Source organism: Tachypleus tridentatus, chromosome 5 (assembly GCF_004210375.1).
Source record: "Tachypleus tridentatus isolate NWPU-2018 chromosome 5, ASM421037v1, whole genome shotgun sequence".
NCBI classification, from domain to species: Eukaryota; Metazoa; Arthropoda; class Merostomata; order Xiphosura; family Limulidae; genus Tachypleus; species Tachypleus tridentatus.
This window is the reverse complement of record NC_134829.1, coordinates 10,104,181-10,116,830: the sequence shown is the minus strand read 5'-3', so window position 1 is coordinate 10,116,830 and position 12,650 is coordinate 10,104,181. Positions and strand designations below refer to the sequence as shown.

At 29.6% G+C, this 12,650-nt stretch overlaps 1 protein-coding gene across 10 annotated transcripts in view; it reads right to left on the bottom strand.

The window, feature by feature from the left end:
• Positions 1-12,650, bottom strand: part of htt (huntingtin) — a 303,204-nt gene that overhangs the window by 82,368 nt on the left and 208,186 nt on the right. For 8 of the 10 annotated variants that reach the window (XR_013028209.1, XR_013028210.1, XM_076501072.1 and 5 more), the window contains 3 exons: positions 11,642-11,819; positions 8,029-8,091; positions 310-438 (listed from right to left, as the gene is read on the bottom strand). Coding sequence is in view for 8 of the 10 variants with exons in the window: in XM_076501072.1 (XP_076357187.1) it covers positions 310-438; positions 8,029-8,091; positions 11,642-11,819 (370 nt within the window). In the remaining 2 variants the exon portion in view is untranslated. The remainder of the gene's footprint in view (positions 1-309; positions 439-8,028; positions 8,092-11,641; positions 11,820-12,650) is intronic. The other 2 variants (XM_076501073.1, XM_076501076.1) reach the window with 1 other exon arrangement.

Here is a 12,650-nt window from a genome sequence, read left to right as displayed (position 1 = left end):
TATTCAAATAAAAATGTAATTACAAATTAACAATTTAAATAATTAAAAAATGGCAAATGTACTGAGAAGCATTTTTACAATCTTAAATAATTCTAAAATAAGAAGTGTGTTGTGGAGTACTGTTAAGAATTCAAAATTCTTTATACATGAAAAATGTTACTTTTTGTATCATTCTAAAATAAAATTATCTAATGAAGTAATATGGAATTCAGAAGTAGTGTTTGTTTTACTTATTTCAGCATACAATGAAATATAAAAAGATATAGTTTTGAAATTATTTTAACTCTGAAGAATAAGTAACACACTCACCCACAATAACACTTTTCAACAGTTGTTTCACAAAAATAGGAATGGTATAAATAGCTTTGTCACACTGTTCAAGCCAGCATATCAAATGAGACATTTGCAAGCATGCCTTCTGTGCTCGCAGTTGTTCTACTAAATATAAACTTAATTAAGAAATCAGTTGGAACCAAATATCTTACATAATAGAAACTAAAACAAAAACTTGAGAGTAATCATAAAAGTAATAACTTTCCCCAAAAAGTGAGCTTTAAAAAATCCTATGAAAATGACAAGTGTTCATAGTGAAGTACCATTTGTTATATATAGTTAGTTACCTACTATATATAGTCTCTCTATTTCTTTTTTTTTAAAGATAACAATAATTTTTACAGTATCTCATGTATGGATTATTTGTCAGAAGAAAATTAATTATAAACTTTTCTTTAATTATTTAAAATTCCCAGAAAATCCAGAAATTGTTTGGTAACTTTCAATATTATAAAATAGCAGTAACACTCTACTTTGAATAGAAATTCTAAAGTATCAAGAAAGTATGCTAAATAATAAATTATTTACTTCAAAACCTTTTAATGCCTGTGACTGAGACTCAAACCTCCGATATTTTATACACTTCAAGAAGCTTTCAGTTTTTATATATATATACACACATAAAATACAAATGAGGTTCCATGTGTATGATTCAGATAAATAAATAGCGATCAGTGCTTCAAATCAAATTTCTTTAACAAATTACTTACTTTGCAAACACTATAACTTTAAAGTATAATTATTCATATATTCAAGCATAACATAAACAATGTTTAGGGACAACAAGGGACCTGTTAGTCTATCTTGGCTTCTCAACCTCTAAATGAAAGTAAAAAAAGTTAAGAAAATTAAAATAAATCTAAAAGCCAGGATGCCTTATCAGTCATATATGTTGCTTTCTTTTACATTCACTCAAATGTATTGCCTCCACCACATCTGAAAGCAACTCATTCCATATGCCAACTACCCTGTTATAGAAGTAAAATTGTCATAGCTGATGATGACTCCCACAAGCTGAAATTTGTGTCCTCTAGTCCTACTATTTTCACTGGTAAATATGAAAAAAAACATTATGCAAGAATATTATCAATTCTTTTAACAATTTCAAACATTACAATCAGATCCCTTCTAACTCTTTTCTTTTCAAGAGAAAACAATCACAAGGATTTTAATCTCTCCTCATATGACAAATCCTCCACCCAAATACCATTTTAGTAACCCTCCTCTGTTTCCAACAATTCAATGCTTTTCCTAAGGAAAATGGACCAAGATTGAAAACAATATTCCAAATGTGACCTAACCAGTTACATATACAATCAAATATTAACCTCTTTAGACTTATATTCAATATTTCTGTAGATACAACCAAAAATCCTTTTTTGCCCAACCACTAGCAACAGCATAATGATTGGATGGCTTAAGAGACTGATCAACCATTACACCTAGATCCTCTTCTCTCATCATGCGGTTAAGGTTATTCCCATCCAAATTATATTTAAAATTCAACTCACAATAACCCACATGCAATATCTTGCATTTATCATAATTAAAACCTATCTGTCACTTATTTGTTGAACTCGTTAAATGACCTAAATCCTTTTATAAAGCAGCACCAGCATCTTCACAGCCAACAAGAACCAAGGCCTCAGTATTATCTGCAACTTTAAGTAACCTACTGACAATTCTTTCATCTACAGTTATGTGAAAAAGTTAGGACACCCTACAAAAGCCTGTGTATATTTTTGTAACATTTTTGGATATATAGATATTTAATCTCAATTTCAATAATACTGAGAGATTATAGGAATATAACTAAACAATTAAAACTGAAGAAAAGACTTTTCAAGATCTTCTGTAAATGTAATTCTACACAAATGCATATTCTAACTGAGGAAAAAGTTAGGACACTCTACCACCTAATTGCTAGTGTTACTCCCTTTAGCTGAAATAACTGCAGTGAGACGCTTCTTGTAGCTATCTACCAGCCTCTAACATCGGTCTGAAGAAAGTTTGCCCCACTCCTCAATGCAGAATTCTTTCAGCTGTGAGATGTTTGAGGGGTTTCTTGCATGTACAGCCCGTTTCATGTCACCCCACAGCATCTCAATGGGATTAAGATCTGGACTTTGACTCGACCATTCCAGGACTCTCCATTTCTTAGTTTTCAGCCAGTCTTTGGTGGATTTGCTGGTATCTTTTGGGTCATTGTCTTGTTGCAAAGTCCATTTCCGCTTCAGCTTTAATTTTCGTACAGATGGTCTCATATGATCCTCAAGCACCCTCTGATACACAGTAGAATTCATGGTGGATTCTATGATTGTGAGTTGTCCGGGTCCTGCTGCAGCAAAGCAGCCACAAACCATGGCACTTCCATCTCCATGCTTCACAGTTGGTATGAGATTCTTTTCCTGGAATGCTGTATTTGGTTTATGCCAAACATGTCCTCTGTTATGGTATCCAAATAATTCAATTTTGGACTCATGTGTCCAAAGAACATTATTCCATAAGTCCTGGTCTTTGTCTACATTATCTCTGGCAAACCTCAGTCTGGCCTTAATGTTTCTCTTAGAGAGCAAAGGTTTCCTCCTTGCACACTTCTCATGCAAGTTAAGCTTGTGCAGTCTCTTTCTGATTGTAAAGGCATGCACTTTCACATCAACAGTAGCCAGAGCCTGCTGTAGGTCCCGTGATGACATGTTAGGGTGTTTGGAGACCTCTTTTAGCATCTTGCGGTCTGCTCTTGGGGTGAACTTGCTTGAATGACATGATCTGAGCATGTTGGCAGTTGTTTTGAAAGCCTTGCTGACTATTTTCCGGACAGTGGAATGGCTGATTTCAAAATCTTTTGGGATCTTTTTAAATTCCTTACCAGACTCATAAGTGCTCTTTTGCTCTCACCATGGTGCTCACTCTCACTTCAACAGTCAGGAGCACACCAAATTAAATGTCTGATCTTCTAATCACATGCAACTGGCGTGATACACATGTGTGAGTTGAGCTATTTTAAGTGGGAATAAATGTGGGAGTGTCTTAACGTTTTCCTCAGTTAGAATATGTATTTTTGTAGAATCACATTTACAGAAGATCTTGAAAAGTCTTTTCTTCAGTTTTAATTGTTTAGTTATATTTCTATATGCTCTCAGTATTGTTCAAATTGAGATTAAATATCTATATATCCAAAAATGTTACAAAAATACACAGGCTTTCATAGGGTGTCCTAACTTTTTCACATGACTGTATGTCATTTATGTAAATAAAAAAGAGAGCAATGGACCTAAGACAGAGCCTTGAGGTACACCACTTACAACATTAATCCAGTTTGACTGAGCTCCATGCGAGTGGAAAGTTGGAAACTTGAACATTTACACACATAAGTTTGGGATTATATATCATACATGCAATATATGGCATACACAAATGAAACTTTACACAGTCATTCATGGGTGTTCCCTTATGCAAAATGAAATGCAGTGAGAATTCAGGATAGCTGTGAACTGGATATATAATTAAATTATTTTTGTATTCATTTATGTATATTTAATTTTCATGAGTATAGTGTATACATGTACTTCCAATATTGTAATTACTGTTGTATTTCCTTTAATTTTTAGTTGTGTGTGTGTGTGTGTGTGTGTGTGTATACTGCTTTTTTTTCTTTAAATTTTTCTTAGACTTCCATGTTCCATTTTTTAGTAGCTTCTTTAAAGTACATGGTGTGTGTGTGTGTGTATATATATATTTGTATGTTCAACTCATAAATCACATGTGGGGTATTTCATACATTCTTATATGCATGTATGTCAAGTTTTTTAAATTCAACTTTCAGTTCAGTTTAAGTTCAATGGTTTATGTATTGATGTTTAATGTAAAATATTTTGCAGATAATACAGATTTCTTTTTCATATCATTGATTGTAACTAAAGAGGTTATATTGTGGTTTGTAATGAATTCACTTTTATTCTATGATTTGTCATGTTTCATTTGTATGAATTGTTTTATTAATGCTTTAGTTTTATTTATGATGTGTTTATTTTGCATTATATTTAATAGTTATAGCTCTGGGTAAATTAAAAAAAACCATTGAGATGTTAAGGGTTTATTTTTCTGCTCTTTTTCCTTTTATTATTTACAATTGTTTTCATCTGTTAATTTAAATCTCTTTTAAGGGGATTACTTTTATAAGAATGTTTTTTGCTGTTAAAAAAGGTTCATTTTACATATTTCAATGCTGAAGAAACTTAGTAATATTTATCTTTGTTAAATGACTTATATTTTTGTGTTTTAGGTGTAATCTTCTATCTTAAAGTGTAGCTTTAAATGTAACAATTTCTTTGTTCCATTTTGTGAAGCATAGTTTATTAGACTTCTTTTTAAGTGGATTAGATGAGCTTTGTAATGAGTTCTTATTTTATCATTTTTCTATTGTACGTTGCTGTGTTATTTAGGAAAAGATTTTATTTGAGGAAGAACAGTTACCACAATTTCTTGAGTGATACAAGATTAAAGTTAGATATTGTTTTTTTAAGTTTTAGAACTAAAGATGTCCAAGCAGACCTGAAAATAAAGTAAAAAGTAAATATTTAAAAGTAAGTATTAAAAAAACACAACAATACCTAAATATTTATTTTTGTGTGTCATGTAGTATACTGAATGTAGCATTGGTTCAAATTTAATGTTTGTGATGTCCAAGTAGAAAGTCTCTAGTTTTTTACAAATTAGGAACTCAAATTACTGATATTGATAAGCTATAATATAAAATAAGAACATCATATCTCTTATATTACTGAGATATTACTGGATTTAATGAATCAAACACTGTGGCCCTTCCCACTTTTTTACATTTTTGGAAAAGCTTTTGTAACACTTACTTCTGTCTGTGACACATGAATAACCAGTCAAAGCATTTACGTGGGAAACCCTTTCTATTCATGTAAGGTTATAAATAATAGGATAAAACATTAGTGAGTTCTAAAAATTATATTTCTTTAGACCAAATACATCTTAGCTACTAAACCTGATAAATTATAGTCAAAGTCTGTAGTATCTATATAGTAGTTCATGATTTTTTGTTAATTCGATAGGCATATATAAAACCCAAAAAGATATTTGTTTTAAATTTTTCACACAGGAAGTTTGATAAAGCTTAGTAAATTATGGCAAGCCACAAATGAGTACAAAGTTCATAAATATAAGATATAATTGTTTTCTGCACTTCTTTATTTACTGTCCTATGTTTTAAGAAAAAATTAACTAAACTTTAAGAACTTACTTCTAAATAGTAATAATGTATGTGCATATATAATGTGTTATAACTGAAATGTGACTACAAAATACTGATCCACTAGAACACAGCCAAAACACGTAACTTTGATAAGACTAGTTTTATATTATTGGATATGCTAACATGAATTCACATAGACTACATCATTCAACTTCTGTAACATTAGTCAAAGTGTTGAAAAAGGAATAAAATAAAAATAATAAATTTTTATGTATGTAAAATGTAAGAAGAGTTATGCTATTCAAAATAAACTACTGTAGTTTTGTACTATATTTGTGGTAATACTAGAATGAAAAAAAACTTAATTTGTATCTTTTTTCCTATTTTTTATGGTAGTTGTAAGGTGAGTAGAACCAGCCAAACCTTACAAAGAAAGATACAACAGTGAAAACAAAAGATAAAATATAGTTTTTTTTCCTAAAAAAATTGACAATTATCTGGAGAATATTAGAATATTATGTAGATTTCACTTGTGAAATGTGACACTCTTCTGATGCATAAAAGTATTATTAATCTTAAAATCAAAATTATTTTGCATGTTGGATTGTCAATGTTTAAAAATAAAAAAATGTAAGTAATTAATTTTAAAAATGTTAAAACTTAATAAAAAATCTGATACTTTGTGTATGAAGATCTTGTAATGTTTACTGATGATCTCTAAAATTTCATGAAAATATGTAAATGTTGTAAAACATTACAGTATAACTGCTTTGCAGTTACTTTTGGGAATACAGGCTAGTTGGATTTTATCCACCTGCAGTTAGAAGAGTAAAAGAGTGACTTATGCAACCTAGACTGATGAGATGGCATTGTGGGTTTGATATTAAGTCAAGTTCTCTTTTGTTTAGCACATTTTTCTTCCTTCACACTTTCAGCAGACTTATAGATTTGATTACATTTTAATTTTTTTTATTTAGAACTTTGAATATAATTTAACTTTGGTTACATTTTAGTTTTTGTTTTAACAAGTGTGAGGATTTGTTTTGTTTTATATTTAAATTAAGGTTTATTTAAGTATTTTAGTGTTGTAGTTTCCTTATGGGAGGCATACATTAAAATGTTCAGAAAGATCTCACAAAGGTTTAACTTGCTTTCTCTATTTCTCTCTCACTAGTCCAACAAACTCACAACAGACATACTCATCCTTATCTTGTTTTAGTGTCTGGTATTAGTAACTGTGTTCATGTATTAATAAAAACTGCTTGCCACCTTCTCTCTTTGACTCTTTCTTCATCATAAATACAGTCGGAGTTCGAAGATATAATCTGACGCCTACTCCTTAATGTGGTATAAGTTAAATCTTCAGTTAGCGTGCTCTAACTGACTACTCTGTGCTAAAGCCATGAATTAAGAAATATTACAAAATATAAAAATTAACTACAAGTAGTATTATGTATACAGATCATGGCAAAGTAGAAACAAATTACTATTCTAATAAATTCTGATATATTATTTAGTTACTTATTTTTAATTAACAAAAGTCTTCGATTTCATAAGATTAAAAAACTTCTCTAGAGAAAAAGGCTTTTCAGTGTAATCACGCCCAGAAACAAATACCACTAGTAGTTGTCACTTGGTATATTTTGTATCAAGAATACAGAAATACTGTTAGTTGTAAGCACAGTAGGTAACTATTCGGCTACTTGCAGTACTTACGTAATTTGAATATTACACTTTAATCTTAAATAATTAAAATTTAATATTCTGATAAGTATAAACTGTCACAAATATTTCTTATTGATCATAAATTTAAATCACTTGTGCACCATATTTCAGTTAAAAGGCATATTAAAATTAAGATATATATTGATTTTTTTTTTAAATATACAGTATAAATCATAGTCAAATTATGCAAGTTCAATGGTATTTCTATTGTTTCAATGCACTGATACATATTTCAAATGTGTTGCTTATCACATTAAACAAAAAACTTCAGTTCCAATTCTTATTACAAAAAACAAAACTTTATAATTATAATGGTTGTTATATTTTTAACTTATTCTCAGCTGTTATAATAACAGTGATGATGAACATATACTTTTACTAGCTAAACTAAATGGTTATCTTCAGTTATTAGTCTTTACACAATTACAGTTGATTTTTTGAGCCTATAATAGTTTAGGCGATAAAATAATTTGTTTAACATTTAAATAAAACAATGTTTTAAAGCTGTATTTCTAACTTGTTCAGAAAGCAAAAAAAAAATCCTAGTATTTTTGGGATGTCAAAATTTCCAAAATATTGAGTGTTTTGTTACTAATTTGAGTATAAGCTGGGTTTAAAGCAATCATTGGGTTAATTTAAAAATAACTACAACTGTAACAACATCAAATTACTATAATTGTGGACTCACACGTACAAAATGTAATAATACATAAATATCTAACACACACATCTTATTTTTTCAAACTGACCTGGAGAGAGGTCAACATTTTTGGGTAGAATACATGGTGTTGGAATAATCTCTTCGTGTTGTACTGAAAGAAAAAGAATTACAAAAGCATGAAATAACAAAGTAAAATACAATAAAAACTTGATTTTGTTAGTCTTTGATTCTTATGTTCTTGGATCATTATACATTTTATGACAAAAAGAGTACTTAACTTAAACCAATATATGGTTATACTGTGATGCTGTATAATTCTTGGATCATTATATATTTTATGACAAAAAGAGTACTTAACTTAAACCAATATATGGTTATACTGTGATGCTGATAAACATGTATTCATTAAATAGCAATGAGCATTTCTACACGCAGTCTTTATAAAATGTAAACATTTAGAACAAAAAACATTCTCTGAATCATAAAATTAACAGTTACAGAATAGCAACAGAAAATAATGTCTTAGTAGTTGTCAGATGTTCTGTTGAAATAAAACATTTTTAATTCAATACTTAAAAAATTAAACAAATCTTCTTTTATATAATAAGTTTTGGTTTTACACTGTCTGCAGGCACTGAAGGGTGATATGGATGTAGGATATTGTCTTGAGCACCCACATCTTGCTCTCCTAATTTCTATTTCCATATCTATTGCTACTCTTTTATTTCTTTATGTGAAACTGGTGAATGGAGTTTAAGACAGCAATTTGGGTCCTACTTCTGCAGACACCTCCAAAATGCAGGGTACACTTTATATCTCACATTGTAGCTTGTATGCTAGGATCTTTTTAATTAATGCAGCATTTTTTATTATTTTTTAATTTATTTTTGTTTTGGCTGGTTTTTAGGTCGTAACAAACTATAAAAGGTTTATATTTTATCTGTTATTTCTACTATTATCTCTCAATATGTGCTTGGTTGATTTGAATACTCTTGTAATCATCATAAAAAATTAAGAAACAAATTTTTTTTTGTTCTCTTATGATAACAAAGACATATGTTTAGTCTTAATAACTTAAATCTTACAACATTATACATTTATATATATATTATTTTTATTTTATTAACCTTTCAGGTGTGCCTGACTAGCATTACAGAAGTTGGAAAAATACAAAACTGGCTTTACAATGTGATCTGTTCTGGCTGTTTTAGTGAATCAGTATTTTGTAAAATACAGTCACATTTCACTTACAACACATTATATAAGTACATACTTTATTACTATTTACAACTAAGTTCTTAAGTTTCAGTTAGTTTTCTGAAAACAAACAACAGAAAATAAAGAAGTATTGAAAACAACAATCTCTTCTAGTTATAAAGTTTGTACTCATTTGCTGTTTACTGTAAGTTGCTAACCCTTAACAATTTTTGCATATGAAGAAAGTAACGAAAAACAGTTTTTTTCAAGGATTTATATGTACATTTTTTGAAATAAAAAAATCACAAATTACTATATCAATTCCACACAATTTCAGTTCTAATTTACCAAACTTAGTAACTAAGCCATACTTGGGTCCAAACAAATATGATTTTTTTGAGCTCACTAATGTCTTATTACTTGAAATCTAGCATGGTAAAAAGAGTTTTCCATGCAAAAAATTTCACAGATGATGAGCAAACCACTTTGGGGACATTCTGAGCTTCCTATTTGTTATACACATGTCACTGAGTGAAATAGGTGTATGTAAACAAGCATTTTTAAAAATGAAAGAGGTTTATGGGCCACCTTTGGTGATTCAATATAAATATTAACATCTCAGTAAAGAAAAAAAAGATAGCAGCATTTTACCTTATATTCTAGCTTGTCAATATTTGTAATTTATTTATCTAATTTTTGAAAACTATAGACTTTTATTTCAACATCACAAACATCTAATTTGAACCAATGCTAGATTCAACACACCAAGTGAAACATAAAAATCAATGTTTAGGTTTCTTTTCATATTTGTTTTTAGATTAGAAATTATGTAATGTATAATACTAAAATTTGAATTACAATCCATAATTTTATACCAAACTATTGAAATACATTCACAAAATTGCAGTCAAATAAAATTTTGAATGCAAGCCTACAAACACAATGACATGGTCTTTGATTGCAGGAAGACCTATGTCAGTAGGGTTAAGGATTTTCTGTAAACATTCACAAGGGTCAAGAGGAAAACTAGAGGGAACGCAACTAATTCTCACCTACCCTCTACCAACTCTTGGGCTATTCGTTTACCAACAAATCATGGGATTGACCATCAAATTATAATGGCCCCCACAGCTGAAAGGGCAAGCATGTTTGGTGGGGTATGGATTGCTGTAATGCTTTATGTTGTGCAAAGGATAAATGATAACAGTGTCCCTGTTGGTAAGACAGATGATATCTGAGGTTACTACTTTTCCTATATTGGTTAAAAATGACCAGTTATGTGATAAACACAAGACATTATAGGTCAATTTGGCATTTCCCCAAAGTAAATGTTAGATCTAAACATCACAACATGGGATCTTAAGTGAGTCCACTCAATGGAAGACATTCAAAGAGGTGAATCTATTAATGAATTTAAGAATTCACTAAAAGGTGACTGTTCAATGTCCAAATTCAAGTATACAAAGATGTTTTATGTCTTTCATTTAATAATCAATTTTCTTATTTCGTATTCCATAGTGTCAAGTGTTTATTTCTTAGCTTAAAAAATCAGTCAGTTTTGAAACTGCTATCCTGCCAATCCTCCTGTTATTACATGCATCTATTACACTGTATAACAAAATTTTTACTTTTTCTTGTTTCTGGGCAGAAAGTGTTATTTCCCAATTGCTTATGCCTAAAGTAAATGGACAAGGCCTATTTTTCTCTTCAAACTTTGCTTTTGTGACCTGGGAGCATATAATAAAAACATGATGGGAGACTATATTTGGGGGCTGGTACGTAAAAGTGATTTACATTACAGTTGCAAATATTGAAAAACTACTCACTTCTAAACATTTTTATATAACTTTAGTATAAATACATATAAATCTTGGTTTATACGTTGTTTCATTCAGACCTTATGTAAATGTGCAAATTTGCTCATTTTTACAAAGAAAATAGGATAATTTCTAAATTTCATTATCCAGGTCCCAAAAGCAAAGTCTAAAGGGAATAATGGCCATTTTCTGTACTTTTACAACATAAGCAATTAAGAAATAACACATACTATCCAGGAACAAAATTTGTGTTACATAGTGTTATGATACTGTTCAAGGAAATTAAATTAACCTAAAAATATCATATGACCAGTATTTAATTCAATACATGCTATTAAACTTTTTTTTATCACATTTATAATAATCCTGTAAATACTTTAAAATAATAGTTTCATATTTGGGTTAACTGACTTCATCTTTTTTAACATTAACATCTGTGTCCCTTTAGTTGAATATTCTTAAATTTAAGTTTAAAAGCTGCATAAAATATATATTTAGTTTTAACAAAGTTTAGGATAGTCTTTGTTATATGAAACTTCCTAATGAATTTTTTTTTTAATTTCAGCTTGCTTTTCAAGATTAAATATGTCACTGGCTTTGCAAAAGTTTGTATTAACTCTAGCAAATATCAAACTGTCTTTTTCATTGCTGGTGTTCACTTTCTCTAAAACAAGATTAATCACTCACTTTCAACAACTAAGTTGTATACAGCAGACACTGCAGAGCACACCCAAGTAAAGTTATCCTGAAGACCTATCACAGCACATAAACTCTGATTCTTCAAAGCTTCATCAAGGGCTTCTAGTGCCACTTTCAGCTGTTCACCAGAAACCTTCTGACCTCTCTCTACCATCCACTGTATAACCTGAAAAAGTATTGAAATAAAAAGTGTACATAAAATATTGTCTCTTCTAATACACATGATATAATACAACATTTATGCAAAATCACAATCATTTTGAATATTAAAGTTATTGTACACGTTATTTTGTGGAAGATAATATTTCTCAAATTAAGTTTTTAAGGATTTACATTTTATCATGCATAAATACATTTAAATCCTTCAACTATACAAATGAATTAAGTTAGTGTAATGGATTCATCTACACAAATACACTTTATAAAATGAAACTGGAAGAAGAAAGATAAAAACACTTGCTCACAATCAATAAAGTTTTCTGTAAAAAAAAACTGAACATGCAACAGAGATGTTTACGCCTGCTGCCTTATGCGAGAAAAACAGTTTATTTCAGTGTAATAAATGAATGAATTTAATTAATAATTAATTAGCAAATTCCACTAATTGCTAATGTTTAGTCACATAAATTAAACTTCTTGCATGTTTAGCTTGTCAATCTATAATGACACAAGGAGGTAAAATTTTATCTTGTTCAATTTGTCATTTTATAATCACAGTCATATCACAAGAAAGTAGGAGTATGTTCTATTCAGTACAGCAATTTATGATCACACTTACATCCCAAGATCAAGCTTTTTGCTTGTTCAATTTAAGAACCTATACTCAATCATATCATTAGAGGATAAGCTTCTACTTTGTTCAGTTGTCAATCTGCAATCATAGTTGCAACCACTTTTCATTTGCTCAGTTTGTAAATGGGATGTTTACCGTGAATTGTTTGAGAGAGAGTATAGTTTTTAAACCACAGTTCCAGATATTGTGTATATTGCCTTTTTA